This window comes from Giraffa tippelskirchi, chromosome 1 (assembly GCF_054371585.1).
Source record: "Giraffa tippelskirchi isolate mGirTip1 chromosome 1, T2T-mGirTip1v1.2.pri, whole genome shotgun sequence".
NCBI lineage: Eukaryota > Metazoa > Chordata > Mammalia > Artiodactyla > Giraffidae > Giraffa > Giraffa tippelskirchi.
This window is the reverse complement of record NC_137275.1, coordinates 70,833,363-70,849,642: the sequence shown is the minus strand read 5'-3', so window position 1 is coordinate 70,849,642 and position 16,280 is coordinate 70,833,363. Positions and strand designations below refer to the sequence as shown.

The 16,280-nt window shown below is 36.9% G+C and overlaps 1 protein-coding gene across 4 annotated transcripts in view; it reads left to right on the top strand.

Annotated features, from left to right (window-relative positions):
- SLIT2 (slit guidance ligand 2) overlaps positions 1-16,280 on the top strand; it is a 402,220-nt gene that overhangs the window by 373,297 nt on the left and 12,643 nt on the right. For all 4 annotated transcript variants that reach the window (XM_081550621.1, XM_081550695.1, XM_081550848.1 and 1 more), the window contains 3 exons: positions 3,670-3,807; positions 3,913-4,153; positions 6,066-6,196. In XM_081550621.1, the coding sequence (XP_081406747.1) occupies positions 3,670-3,807; positions 3,913-4,153; positions 6,066-6,196 (510 nt within the window). The remainder of the gene's footprint in view (positions 1-3,669; positions 3,808-3,912; positions 4,154-6,065; positions 6,197-16,280) is intronic.

Genomic DNA, 16,280 nt, shown 5'->3' with positions numbered 1-16,280 from the left:
TCAGGTTGAGTTGTGCCTACAGGAGACAACTAGCAAATAGCAATACTTGTTTCTTTACCCAGTCTTTATTGAGCATCTGGCATGGGTCAGGGCATGTGCTAATATTGCCATCTTTTGTTTTTATGGAGCTTTATGGCTATTCACTCTCTCATACTCAGGCTTAGTTGCCATAGGATTCAAAGAATTAAAAATTACTCAGGTCAGGAACAGTTTTATAAGAATAGGTGGATTAGAGCTGAGACTAACATATTAATACTTGTCAACAGATTATTGAATATTCTAAGTTGAATGGGAGATGGGGTTGTATCACCTGACTCCTACTGCCTTTCAAAGATCAATCTGAATAAAATATTTATTCTCAAGTTTCATTTAGAGAATATTTTAATTCAATTTGATTTTAAATTCATTATTTTAGAATATACAGTTGCAGCACCTGCTGATTTTATTTGATGCCTTTTTAAAAGAGAATATAGTTGATTCTACTTTTCATTATATTTTAGTTTCCAACCATATGTGGGAAAAACAAAAGTCTTATTGAAATCTTTATTTTATACAAAATCCTGCATTGCATTTTGTTCTTCAAAATATTATTTTAACTCTTAATATCTTTTATCTCTCCTTAATGAATTTGGCAAATTGAACTTCCACCATTTACATAACAAATATTATCATTTCTTAGAGAAATTAATCAGTAGAGCAGATGGTTTTCCAGAAGGACTTATCTGCTGGACAAGATTCACAAAGCTTTGTGAATTGTAATTACAAGATAGACTGTTAGTCAAACTTAGTGGAAACCATTCAAAAATAAGTTCATCTTCAAAAAGACTAATGCTTAATTCAGTATCTTCAATTGCTATCAATTACATTGCATGCTCCTTATAGTGCATTTTACTGAATTATACATTAACTGATTTGGGAACCTATTGTTTTCAGCAGTAATTTGTGAGTTTGTATGTAGTTCAGCAGGAAACAGGATAAATCATAGTGTTTTCTATTACTCCCATATTATAAATAATTCCACATTGTGGGAAAGGAAGTTGCAAAACAGTAAGTGGACTTAGAAACCAAAACTATATGAAGCTGCTAAAGAAAATTTCTACCAACAAATGTTGCTTGGACAAGTTGTACTGTTCCTTCAACTACATTTTCTTATTACTAAGCTAATAGAGCTGGTTTTAGTTCTCTTGCTTTATTCTATACCTCATAAACCTCCTAAATTGCTTTGAGATATTTTTAGACTATGATATGCCGTAAGTAGAATTTCAAGCATACATCTTACTTAGTCAGCTTTGGGGCTTCTAAACGATATATTTTATAGTCTTTGCTTTCTTCCTTGTTCCTTGTCAGATAATAGAGTTCAGGGAATGTGATACATTTTATTGATAATACAAACTTTAAGGAATTCATAATTAAATATTTTCTTCCTGTTTTGAAACTCTGCCTGAGGAGTCAAAGAAAGGCCAAAATGTTGGTCATGATGTGACTCCGAGCTCTAATGGGCTTGGAAAATAGTATCTGTTGAGAAAAGAATATAAAATAGCTCTTAGACAGCCTCTTTGGTGAATATGTGGTTCTCTTATCTTTTACTTTGATTTCTCTTCTCAGATAAATAATTCAGAGTGTTTCAAAGCATTTCTTCTTTCTTTTAATTCCCTGTACTTGAGCAGCTCTGCTCACATTAACATTGATGGAAACCCTTTTCTCAGGCCTTGTCCATCTAGTTGGGAATGTCTGTGGCCATTTAGAATCCATTTAACTTCAGGCTTGTTTACTTTGCTTTGTTATGATTTAACACTAAAACCACTGGCTCTAGAGCAAGCATGCTTATGCAGTGAGCTCATTTTATTTCTTAATTCATACATGCAAGGCTAAGTCTGTGTTGCCCTTAGACGGTATATACTCCCATTTATTTTAATTCATCAGTTCTCCAGTAACTCCTAAATCCTGATTTTGCATTTTCAGGCAAAACCTTTGGCATTCAATAATATCCACACTCACTAGAGTGTTTTTAATTATCCTCATTCACTTACATCTTAATGGCTTTGAAATAGAAAAGTAAATAATTAGTACAGTCTAAACCATAAAGATTTTTTTAGAATTATAAAGACTTACATAGAATTATTTTTTAAAACCTATCATTTATTGATCATGCATTACATATAAAATGCTATGCAAAGTATTTTGTAGTGATGTTTTTATTTAAACTTTTAACAAACGCCTGTGAGATGGAAATTACTATATATGTGTTACAGATGGGAGGAGCACCATCCTGTTGCTTGTAGATTAAGCAATGTAGTCAAGATTACATACACTTCACAGTGAAACCAAAACATGAACACAGCTCTGCTTTGCCTTAATTGCAAAGTCCAAATACTATTAGGTTAAAACATCATTTCCTGTTTGTTTGGTTTTTTTTTTTAAGGTCAATAAACCCTTTCTTAAACTCCAAACAGAAATACTCATGGAAGCCAATGTGTAAAACTAATGAATCACAGCAGTAAAGTGTTGTTGGGTGGCAGGGTACAGAGGGAAGCTGCCAGAGGCCCCCTCCGTATCTATGGCCATATCTGTAGGAGTTCCAATAGCTTCACAAAACATAGTTTAATAATCACTGCACATGCCATATTGCTTTTCTCTGAGCACCTTTAAAGTACCGTCCAGTGGTCAGCACTGATGAAAAAGTTTTTAAAGGGAACGCCAAGTAACTAATTTAACAGCATAGAAATATGGTTAGAAATTCAGGCTTTCTTATCAGATTGCTTGGGTTCAGTTCCTGACTATGGCACACAAGTTGGATGTCCTTGGGCAAGGCACTTAATCAGTTTGTGCCTTGTTGCCTCACTTGTAGCAAGGAGTCATGGTACCACCAATGTCACATGACTGTGGCGAGAATTCAGTGAATCCATATATGGAAAAGTGACTAGAACAGGGCCTGAAGCAATATGCTCAAAGAACATCAGCTGTATTATCATCCCTGGTTCTTCACTAGCTGTGCAGCCACACATCTCTTCTGCCCCACACCACCAAAGTGAACAGTCTGAAAAGCTGTCCAGGGTTGGGTCCCAGGAATTTAGTATCACCTTCCCTGCTCCACCCAGTTAGGTCAGCACCCATTCTGCAGTAGCCCCCTAACAGTAGTCTGGATTCATGGTGAATTAGCATCCTAATATGTTTGCTTTTCATAAAATTACATTTTACTCTAATGCATCCAGTCTCTATTGGAAAATTAAAAATGTTAATTGTTCTTAAAAATTTACTTAAGGTTCTTAATAAGTTTTACAACACAACACTTTTATCATGTCGGTACTCAGATGAATTAGCTGAAAATAGAGGACACCATAGCCAAATAGAGTGAGGGAAGAAGAGAGGGAGGGAGGGAAAGAGGAAAGAATGAACCCTGGTGCAGTTAGTCTAACCTTATTTGGATTGTGGAGGCATACTGTCATCTGAGAGAAGAAATGGCTGTTCCTCTGAGAGATCACAGTGAGAAAGCCTGGAAGGCTTTGCAGATCAGTACTATTTTCTAGGCATCTGTTACTGTTTAGGCTTTATGAACCTGTTCTAAATATGTTTTTTCAATGACAGTACCAGTTTCCTAGAGGAAATGCAACTGTTGCGCTCATTTTGGCTCAGTTAGGTTTGAAACTATTTACCTGCTTGTTCAAACAGATGTGACTGCACTCCAGGATACATAGGCGAACACTGTGACATCGACTTCGATGACTGCCAAGATAACAAGTGTAAGAACGGAGCCCACTGCACCGATGCAGTGAACGGTTATACATGCACCTGCCCTGAAGGCTACAGGTAAAACTGCAAGTGCATATTTGTATTTAAAGTATTATAGGACTCAATTCATATTGGCAATTAAGTAACATCTAATCAATGTGTTTTTTTCTGTTCATTCTTCAGTGGCTTGTTTTGTGAGTTTTCTCCACCCATGGTTCTCCCTCGTACCAGCCCCTGTGATAATTTTGACTGTCAGAATGGAGCTCAATGCATCATCAGGATCAATGAGCCAATATGCCAGTGTTTGCCTGGCTACCAGGGAGAAAAGTGTGAAAAACTGGTCAGTGTGAATTTTGTAAACAAAGAGTCTTATCTTCAGATCCCTTCTGCCAAGGTCCGGCCTCAAACAAACATCACTCTTCAGGTAAGGTTCCCCCACTACCAAGAGCTCATCTCATCTGAAATCAGCTCAGCTTCCAAGCATAAATGTGCATGGCGGTTTGTGAGTGATGTTATTTCTTAAACGGACAGTTACATACTGCATAGCACAATGACCGATAATGTTACTTGTGTGAAAAGTTCCTGTTAGTCTCTCTAACATTTCTGTCTGTCAAACCTAAATGGACACTAGGTATTTTTATTCACTATTTGATCACATAAAGTACACACACACACACACACACACACACACACACACACACACACTCACACTGAGAAAGAGAACAGCAAAATATCTTTGTTTTGTGCTTAGGTAATGGTTTACCATGTGGCACTAGTGGGAAAGAACCCTCCTGCCAGTGCTGGGTATGTAAGAGATACGGATTCGATCCCGGGTGGGGAAGATCCCCTGGAGGAGGGAATGACAGCCCTTCCAGAATTCTTGCCTGGACAATCCCATGGACAGAGGAGTCTGGCAGGCTACAGTCCATAGGGTCACGAAGAGCCAGACACAACTGGAGTGACTTAGCATGCACTCATGCACAATGCCATTTGATTCATTTATTTCTGTGGCTCTGCAGTTCAGGTTTTATACAGTGGGAGGGTGGGTGGAGTGGGGAGCTTTCCTTAGGAAATCTGCAGCTGACAAGAGCACAAATGAGACAGAAAACACCTTGACAGAATATTCAGCCAAGTGTCATTTAACTTCCACTTGAATTTACAAACTCAGATTTTAAGTCTTTCCACCAAATCACCATTTACCTTTGAGCAAGTCATTCAGACCCTTAGAGACAAGGTTAGGCTAGATTAGGGGTCATAAATTTACATGGGGCAGATTGCAGCTGCATGTTTGTTCAGCAAGATATTTCAGTATATTTTGAATTCAAATGTGTGTAGCCAAATTCCTATGACCTCATTCCTTATTTGTTTCACCCTGGCACTCCAGCAAGGGGCCAAGGCTTCTTGAGAAGTCACGAGGAATGGCACCCCGGACGTTCTTTAAAAAGCCTGCCTCCCTAACTTCCAGCATTTGCCACCCAGGTTGTTATGAAAAGTACCCAGTGGTGTTTGAGCTTAAGTCCTAACTTTTCCTGGTCCTTGGAAACCCTGAAAAAGTCAGAAAGCAGAATAAAAACAAAGATTTCCCCCAATCATGGCATAATTTAACATGCAACATGAAAATCCATTGTGCTCAATACAATCGCATTTCACATATACCATAAAAAAAAAAAAATCCATAACAGAAGCAAAAAGAACAGGTAAGTGAAAATCTCCCACAAAGGAAGTTCTAAGCACATTCAGTAATGTTAAGAGTTTCTTTTTATTTTTCTTTTTTTCTTTTGGGACTGGCTTCCTTTTTTAATTAATTTATTTTTTAATTGAAGCATATTAAGTGTTTCTTATTGTTCTTTTTAACAGAAAGGAAATGTGATCATTTTATTCCTGATTAGATTTTACCATTGTTGGCTGAGACAATATAGCTTAATATATAAGAGGGGAAACTTGATTCACTTTAAGCACTGTGAACTTGATATGGAAAATATTTTTCAATTTTAATTTTATAAAGTATAAATTTTGTAATGTCCTTATTTTGCATATTTCATAGGACATGAATCTTTTAGCTTTAACATTGCTAATATGCATGGAAAAAGAGTAAATAGGTGTTTATGAATGTAGAAAAACGTTTTGAAGTTCTTTATGAATTTATTTGTAACAAAGTAATCCAGGAACGGGTCATCTTTCAAGTAATCATTTCAGTGTGTATTAGTGTTTTCTCAGAGCTGTAAAGAAGAAATAAACTAGACTAAAAACTCTTCGCTAGGAAGTCTTGTTTCTTCTTAATGAAGTATGTATGAACAACTATTCACCCTACTAATGTCAAGGTTACTTCCCACCAGATTGCCACAGATGAAGACAGTGGAATCCTCCTGTATAAGGGTGATAAAGACCATATCGCTGTAGAGCTCTACCGAGGACGTGTTCGTGCCAGCTATGACACCGGCTCCCACCCGGCTTCTGCCATTTACAGGTGAGGATCTCTCAGTTACTGGTAAAGGTGAAAACAGTTGCTTAATGCAGAAATGCTTCTCTTCTATTATTGTGTTATGGAGAGGGAAGGAATAATTTGACTACAGCAGACTTTGTAAGTATATTAGAGGCCTGGCAATAACAGATAGCATACTCAAGTTGGATAATTGAGGAAAGATTTATTAGATGACTATTTACAAAGATTGGTTGAGACAGTGAAGTGATCTGAAGTTAGTAACTCGGGATATTGCTCCTGCCCGTGGGCTTGAAGGAAAGAGGGGCGACAGCAGTTATGGAAATCAATGCTCAGAAAAGAAATTGAGGAGAGGACTGCCTGCCAGAAAGAAGCACCTCCACCTTCAATGGAGGAATGCTGTCAAGCCTCAGGGAAAGAATCAGGGTTTTAAATATTCAATTTCCTCCTGCCCATGCTTCCCTCTGGCCAATCAGGTACCCGAAAACATCAGACACCCACTGATCTCGGTAATGTAGCTCACACATGAGCCTCTCAGGGCTCAGCGCAGGGAGAAGATGGATGGAGAGTAGCTCTAGAGAAAGAGATGCAGGATACCCAGCACAGGGAAAAATTTAAAGTTACTATTCATGCAATGTGTATTTATTGAGCACTTGATGTGTGCGAGGCACAGTTCTAAGCTTTCAGCACAAAGTTCCTGCCCTTAAGAAGCTTACGCATAAGAAGCCAGTGGACACTTCCAAGATATGTATAATCATCTCATTCATTTTGGAAGTCTCTAATAATATAATGAATTGATGATATACTGAATATGGTAATGATATACTGATATGTGAATGGGGGAGGATACACTGCTCAAAGTATGCTTTTTGCATAACCTTCAAAGCCCCTCCTTTGGGTCTTCTGAACACCAATCATTTGGCCGACAAGTTACCTAGTTATTGAGTTTATTTCTTCACATGTATAAATAACTGCCACCATTTAGAGCGGGGTCACAAACTCATAGGCAGTCAGTTTTTCCAGGTGGATAACTTAAATGAACTGAGTGGGCTAATTGCAAGCAAACGATATGTGCTCTCATTCTTTTATTCTTGAAAAGATTCTAACCTTTTAGAGAAGCATTTCTGTGTCACAAATAGCCTTGGTGTTGGCACCATAATAGGAATGGTTGTAAGCAGAGTGAACTAAAAGCAAATCTTTGTCAAAACAGGACTAGACCTCGTCTACTCGGGTCTCCCTGAATGCTGCCATGTGAAAATGTGGACCCAGGTTTTGCCAGAACTTCTGATTTTTTGAGAAAAAAATTGACACTTTTAAATATCAAGTTTACCTTCCTTAAATATTATTCACATTTTTTAAATGCCATTTGTGGCAAGCAAAACACATTTGTAGACCAAACACAATGGGGACCAAGTTTGTGGGCATTGACTGAGACATAAAATGGAGATACTGGCCTCTGTGTTACTGATATCATACTTATATATTTTCTATATTCTTCACATGTTATTTAATCTTTCACAATGGTTCTGGGAAATTAGGTGCCAACTGTAGCCAATAATGGAATTCAATAAATCCTTTTGGTGGTAAGCTAACCCACTTGGGAATATTTAGAGCCTGGAAACAAACACATAATTATTGGTTTCCAAGTAGATTACAATAGTTACTTCATCTCTAAATGGTGATGAATTAGTGCCAACATTTTAAATGTTGCTAGATCTTAAATTTTATAGCCTCAATTTGTTTCAGCTCCTAAAAAGACTTCAGAATATTGATTTTATGGTTCATTTTTGGTATTTTGTTTGTTTGTCTTATTTTATGCAATGAAACAGCATAGAACTCTCAGAAACTATAGTAAAAGTTCTTGGAGTTGGCTTATTAAAGCTAGTGTTCACATAAAATACACTTAAAATGCTTCTAGATGAGTTGTAAAAACCCAAGTGATAATATCCAAATGAGGACTTACTCTAAAGAGCTTATTACGAGTTTATGTTCATTACGATTTTTGCCTAACAATAGAGCATACCTTGTAACATCTATAAAAAAAGAATAATATCATATCACACACTTTTTGTTATGAACCAGAAGTAGAGGTTTCTGCTTGGAGATCATCTAATGGGGACATCTGTTATGAGGGCCAAGGAAAACATAACATTTGTTTATTTCTTGCTCTTAAGTTTATGTAAAACAATCAACAAACGTTACTGCATTATTTTTAAGTAAAATAAAAGAAGCAACAGTCACCAAGAATTTGAATAAAGAGATCATACATAGATTGATTTATTGATCTATTGATATAGATAATATACATATATATATATGAATATAGTAGTATTCCAAATAAGTAGGAAAAAGATTCCTGTGACATAGACACTATTAAGAACATTAAATTATTTCAACACCTTAGGAGAATCTAGTTTTTGACAAGTAATAATCATAGTGTGGGAGTTGGACTATAAAGAAAGCTGAGCACTGAAGAGTTGATGCTTTTGACCTGTGGTGTTGGAGAAGACTCTTGAGAGTCCCTTGGACTGCAAGGAGATCCAACCAGTCCATCCTAAAGGAAATCAGTCCTGACTATTCATTGGAAGGACTGATGCTGAAGCTGAAACTCCAATACTTTGGCCACCTGATGTGAAGAACTGACTCATTGGAAAAGACCCTGATGCTGGGAAAGATTGAAGGCAGGAGGAGAAGGGGACAACAGAGGATGAGATGGTTGTATGGCATCACTGACTCAATAGACATGAATTTGAGTAAGCTCCGGGAGCTGGTGATGGGCAGGGAAGCCTGGCATACAGCAGTCCATGGAGTCACAAAGAGTCAGACATGACTGAGCAACTGAACTGAACTGAATTGAATCACAGTGGCTAAGACATGTGTTCAGATCTAGGCTTGCTCAATAACTATATACAAACTGTAGCAAGGTATTTAATTTTTCTTTGCTTCAGAATTCATAATATTAATTTTTCTGGCTTTAGAGTTCATATCTGTAAGTAATAATATAGTACCTACCCCATAAAGTCTCTTCGAGGATCTGATTCTACACTTAGCTCTGTCCTCACTTACCTCACTTTGTCTTCATTATCATCTCCCTTCTAACAATAGAGGAAAATCTTTCTGGTGTCTGTTCCTGGAGTGCAGCAAGAGTTAAAAGTGCATACTCTATCCTCAGACATTAACACTAGAAGTATATCATGTTTTTAATTTCTATGAAGGGCAACTTGGAAATAACTTTCCCACTTCTGGGAATTTATCCCAAAGATATACCTGGAGACATAGGAATGATGTATGCACAAGGTAATTCACTGTGGTGTTGGTTCTAAAAACAAAAGGTAGGAAACAACCCAAGTTTCTAACTAAATAAACTATGAGAAGCCACACAATGGAATATACTGGAAAAGGAAAAAGGAGTAAGGGAGGGGAAGAGAGGATGAGAGAGTCCTCTGTGTAGGGTATTGAAAGATTTCCAAGGTCTGTTGCTCAGTTCAAAAGAAAAAAATGTAGAGAGCAGTGTCAGAACAAAGTAAGGTAGAGAGGAGTGTCTTTGTATTTTTCTTTCCATGTACGTTCATAAAAAACTAGGGATAGAGAGGAAAGAAGTAGTGGAGTCACAACTGGTGTATAAGTACAGTTTTATATCATTCTGATTTTTGAAGCATTTGAACACCATTACAACTCAAAACCAAAGTTGAAGTAATAGAAAAGAACAGGTACTCTAAAGACAATCTGCCTTGATTCAAGCCCCAGGTTTGCTGTCTATTAACTGTGTGTCTTAGTCAGATTCTGGTCCTCACCTGATAAATGGAGATAATAAATCATAGTTTCATCTTTGTAGGACTGTAGTAAAAATTTTATGATTTGATACATGTGGAGTATTTATAATGCATACCAAATAATAAGTGATAATAGCTGTTGGAATCGTAAGTTCAGAATGTCCAGACTAACTTCATTTCCTTTGCTTCACCCTGGTACATTCCTAATTTCATTTAGAATCATCACCATCTTCTTGGTCATCATAGGCATAATGAATTATTCTTAAACTTGTTCTTTCACCTTCAACTTGAAATTTGTCCAAAGTCCTATTTCTGCTCTTACTAATTTTCTAGCATTTATTTAAAGGCCTCTGTCCTTGCTCATATAAGAATATGCACCCTGATAAAAAGTACCACATCTCCATCATTACAGCAAAGCCCATCAATAATACTGTTGCTATCAGCTTTCACCTAAGTGGCTTAATAAATGTTTTTCTTTGGTTGAATTAAATTTTCAAATCTTGATGTGTTTACACTTTATATAACTTTATTAAATATACATTATACTAATGTTTTAAAAGGGAATATTTTTACATATCCTTGCCTCGGAGAATTTGAATTCAGTTAACTGCATGATTTTATGTTATATGAAATATACGTTGTTAAGATTTTGTTTCCCAAATTATTCATATTTAATGTGCTATTGGAGCATCACATATGGGAATAATTTTGTATATCAGGTGCATCGTTTCAATTACCTAGTTAATTTTCTACATTAATGGAAATGGATTTTGTCTATTTTAGTAAAATGAAATCTGTTGAATTAGGGGAAATTGGCATCCATTAATATTGTTTCTATTGTAGTGTATTTGAGGTTTAAAGTTTTTGATCTTTGATGTCAATTATTGTCCCAAATGAATCGACATGAGAACCAATTATTTCATGGAAATACGTTTAGAGGTAGTAGTTAACAAGTTGCAAGTGTGTTTAAGAAAACCAAGATGTAGTACTGCTTTCTTTTCCAGTAGAACTAAAGTGGTATTCACATTTCCTCATTATATTTCTTGCATGATTTCCTGTAGACATGTATACTGCTAACAGAGCCTGCATACAGGCACTGGTGTAGAGCAATTGTTTTCACATAACCTGCACCACAGTCACCTGAAAGGTATGTTAAAATACAGAGTATTGGGCTCCACCTCTAGTTTGTGATTCAGATCCCAGATGAGCCCCAGTTTTCATTTTGTTTCCATCTGATCTTCCGGGCCAGGGACCACAATGTGAAAACCATTTGTGTGAAAGCAATATATCTGAGCTGTGCTCTGAGGGCTGATGGTGTGCATTGCTTCTCTTATCCAAGTTTCAAGACTTCATATTTGATGTCAGCCTTGTTGGGAATATTTTCCACCACAGTAATCAGCAGATGCTACAAATCCAGACTCATTCTGTTTTTTAGAGAGCCAGTTATTAAATATTAGTCTGCACCCTGCTAAGAGAGCTAATCAGCAGCAACAAAGATGCCATAAGTAGCCCAACAAGTGGATGGCTGTAGAATATGGCACACATGCCTAATTGTTAGAATGCTTAGAGAATAGCATAAAGAGGGACTTATTAATAGTGCTATGAATGAATGAATGACAGCCCAAACTTGAAGCCAGCATCAACAGTAGTCCCTCAGACAGGGACAAAGTAACACTATTTTCTCAAGTAGGCTGATAATCACTTGCCCTTCAAAAGACCTTCTTTTCATCTAGATAGGCAGAAACTTGAAAAAAAAAATGTTAATCACAATTGTCTGCTTCTTTCTTTAGATTCAAATTAATGTCATTTTCCAAACCAGACAGCTTCTTTGAAAACATAGTCATTACTATTTAAAAATTAGGAAATCAGATGTATGCGTTACAAAAGCACAGGACCAGACCATGCCTTCATCAGTTTCAGTATTCAGGGAACCTGCACAACTTCAGAGGACTTGTCTCTCCAGACTGTTAGGCTTGCTTAGCTACACAGCCTCTGGGTTATGCAACATACAGGCTTACACAAAGAAAAAAAGAATTAATATCATTGGAAAGACAGACAGCAGATAGACTTTATATAGTCTTCTTTCCAAGGTAAATAACTCAGCAGTTCTTGACATGCTGTATGAGAAGGCACCACTTTTTATCAGCTTTGTAACTTTGAATAATTTGTGCTTCCATTTCATGGAGAGACTTGGAAGTATCTAATGTAAAGTACCTAGTCTAGGCAGAGTAGGATAATTGATAATGCTGAGGTTTATGGATACTCTTCATGCTGTATACTCCGATGCTGAAGAATAAGGACTCAGGTGTAAATATTATTGTTTTACATGTGACTCCAACCTTATGTTCAAATGTAGAAGTCTCCCTCTATTTTAGAGCATTTTCATTTAAATTATACATACAGTCCCCAACTTATGATGGTTCCATTTAATGATTTTTCAGCTTTATGATGGTGGAAAAGCATTATTCATTCAGTAGAAACCATGCTTAGAGGTTTGAATTTTGATCTTTTCCCAGGCTAGCTTTATGTGGTATGATACTCTCTTGTGATGCTGGGCAGTGGCAGCAAGCTAGCCATGGGCTCTCAGTCAGCCACCAGTGTAAACAACCAATGTACTTACAACTATCCTATCCTGCTTTTCCACTTTCAATCCAATATTCAATAAATTATATGAGATAGTTAGTACTTTATTACAAAATGGATTTTGTGTTAGATGATTTTGGCCAATTGTAAGCCAGTATAAGTGTTCTGAGCATGCTTAAGGCAGGCTAGACTTATGATGTTCAGTAGACTAGGTGTATTAAGTATATTTTTGACTTAACCATATTTTCAATTTACAGTGAGTATATTCCTCAGTTGTAAGTTGAGGAAGACCTGGAATTTGCTCAAAAATACATTTACTTGATAAATTATTTTGTAAAAACTTCTTCTGAAAGCTCTTATGCAAGTACATAAATACATTTAATCCCATTTGGCTTCCCATTTCTTTCCACTTAAACAATCGGTCAGGGAAATTTTTTATTAGCATTCCTACTTCACAGATGAAGCATCTTTAGCCCAGAGATACCAAAATGAGATGGCCAGTTGAATTTATCTGGTTTCTGATTCCTATTCCACTGCACAGAGTATGCCAACAAATACTTCAAGTTTTTAAGGCAAAAAGCAGGAGTTCACATAAGCGAAGGAAGTGAAATATTTATCTTCACTATTGAAATACCTTAAGATTTACCATGGATAAAGAAATAGTGTCATTGTTAATGTGTCCTACAGATATAAAGGCAACCAAAGACAATTTAAGTCCCCTCTTCTTTTAAGCCCCAAGTTTTTAAACTCTGTAGCAAAGCATGAGACAAATGAGTAACAGCTTTCACACATCCATTTAGAAACACAAGAAAACAAATATCAGGTAATAGATGAGTATAGTAAAACTGAATTACATAATAATGGTAGTAAATGCAATTTATGTTCCCAGTGGAAATGTTTACTGTTAAGTGGTTCACTTGCGATTTTTGTGAGTCGTGGAATGTATAGTTCCCTGGGGAGAAGTGAGAGTGTTTGTCAGTACTTACCAGGACCCAGAAGGATGTTACACATTGCAAGTAGATAGGTATGAGATGACCATGATAGACTGTAAAATCAATGATGGCTCAGTTTTATTCTGCAGCAACTGGTATGTCAATCACTGCTTTTATTTTAAAAGGGTATATAGACAATAAAGAACTCCTGGACAAACCCCAGATCTCTGCCTTAAGGAGACAGCATGAAACACTAATTTTGAATACTCTTAGCTTGGCCATATTCTCTTCAGGCTCCATCCACACAATATAATCTTAAAACCAAAGAACCTAAAAGTATTAATTTCACAGTACTTATCTGTTTAAAAGCTTGGCAAAGCCTCACTTAATTCCTGGAAAATACAGATGGGATTAAGTTCAGTGAGAACTCTTACCAAGTTCTGGAATCATCAGATTAGACATTGAAAGCTTTTGGGAAGAGAAAAATGTAGTCATTTTGAATTTCACTTATATATGGGAAAATAGGATCAAAAAACAAGTTTCACATCTATATACCTCATATGCATTTTCATAATCTTCAGCTCTCATTATAAGTTTATTACATATTTTTTCCAGTTCAGTGATTTTTAGTAAACACAAGTTGTGCAACCATCATAGAAGATTATTTTCCATAGAGTTTTATTCCTGGGTTAGTTGGAAGAGAAGTCATCTATTAAAGACTTATTACTAACACAACATTGTAAATCAGCTATAATCCAACAAAAATTTTTCTTAAAAAGCTTATTACTGATGAGAACACATGTCATCTGTATGGTACTTGTGCTTGGATCATAGGAAAAGCAAGATAATTCCAGAAAAACTTCTGCTTCATTGACTATGCTAAACCCTTTGACTGTGTGGATCACAACAAACTGTGGAGAATTCTTAGAGATGGGAATACCAGACCACCTTACCTGACTCCTGCAAAACCTGTATGCAGGTTAAGAAGCAACAGTTAGAACCAGACATGAAACAAAGAACTGGTTCAAAATTGGGAAAGGAGTACATCAAGGCTGTATATTGTCACCCTGCTTATTTGACTTATATGCCAAGTTCATCATGAGAAATGCCAAGCACAAGCTGGAATCAAGATTGCCAGGAGAATATCAATAACCTCAGATATGCAAATGATACCACCCTTATGGCAGAAAGTGAAGAGGAACTAAAGAGCCTCTTGATGAAGGTGAAAGAGGAGAATGAAAAAGCTGACTTAAAACTCAGCATTCAAAAAACAAAGACGTTAGCATTTGGTCCCATCCCTTCACGGCAAATAGATGGGGAAACAATGGAAACAGTGACAGACTTTATTTTCTTGGGCTCCAAAATCACTGCAGATGGTGACTACAGCCATGAAATTAAAAGAAGCTTGCTTGCTCCTTGGAAGAAAAGCTATGACCAACCTAGACAGCGTATTAAAAAACAGAGACATCACTTTGCCAACAAAGATCCATATACTTTGCTGACAAAGGTCCGTATAGTCAAAGCTATGATTTTTCCAGTAGTCACATATGGATGTGAGAGTTGGACCATAAAGAACGCTGAGGGCCGAAGAGTTGATGCTTTCGAACTGTGTTGTTGGAGAAGACTCTTGAGAGTCCGTTGGACAGCAAGGAGATCAAACCAGTGAATTCTAAAGGAAGTCAACACTGAATATTCTCTGGAAGTACTGATGCTGAAACTGAAGCTCCAATACTTTGGCCACCTGATGCAATGAACTGACTCATTTGAAAAGACCCTGATGCTGGGAAAGATTGAAGGCAGGAGCAGAAGGGGATGACAGAGGATGAGATGGTTGGATGGCATCACCGACTCGATGGACATGAGTTTGAGCAAACTCCAGGAGATGGTGAAGGACAAGGAAGCCTGACGTGTTACAGTCCATGAGGTCGCAAAGAGTTGGACGTGAATGAGCGACTGAACAACAATAGTGCTTGCATTGTGTGCTTGCATTATTATATTTCTACCAGTCTTTAGTGTCATCTTACAGTTATTGTTAAAAATAAAGCTGAGCTAATTTAATTTCTTCTTGAAGAAGATCCTGAAATAGTATCCAATTATTTATATAATGATGGTGATGATGGTGATGCAGATGGTGATACCAATGCATACCATTTAACTTTGCACTTTCTATAGGCTACATGTTTTGCTCTGCATTAAAACGAAGAATCATTTCACATAGATAGACCTCAGTTTAACCATAGGAAGGGGGAATATTTATTAGCATTTACTGAAGAGATGACTGAAGTTTATTAGCAATTAAGTAACTTATCTAAAGTTAAACATGTAATAAATACAAGACCAGAATTCAAATCCAGGTTTATCTGCCTCCAAAATCTGTATGTTTAACTAGTAGTTGCTGTTACTATTCAGCATATGCCTTTTGAAGAGTCATATTAAGACCACTAGCAGTTGGTATGTAACTTTATTTAGAAAGTATTTTCTTTGTATATTGGGCTTCCTAGATGGCTCAGTGGTAAAGAATCTGTCTGCTGATCACTAGTGGAGATGAAGGAGACATGGGTTCGATGCCTGGGTCAGGAATATCCACTGGAGGAGCAAATGGCAAGCCACTCCAGTACTGTTGACTGGAGAATTCCGTGGACAGAGAAGCCTGGCAGGCTACAGTCCATGGGTCGCGAAGAGTCAGATGTGACTGAGCACACCTGTAGTTGGACATGTAGTGAGTGAGATTTGCTCAGTTATGTCCCACTCTTTGCAACCCCATGAACTATACAGTCCATGGAATTCTCTAGACCAGAATACTGGACTAGGTAGCCTTTCCCT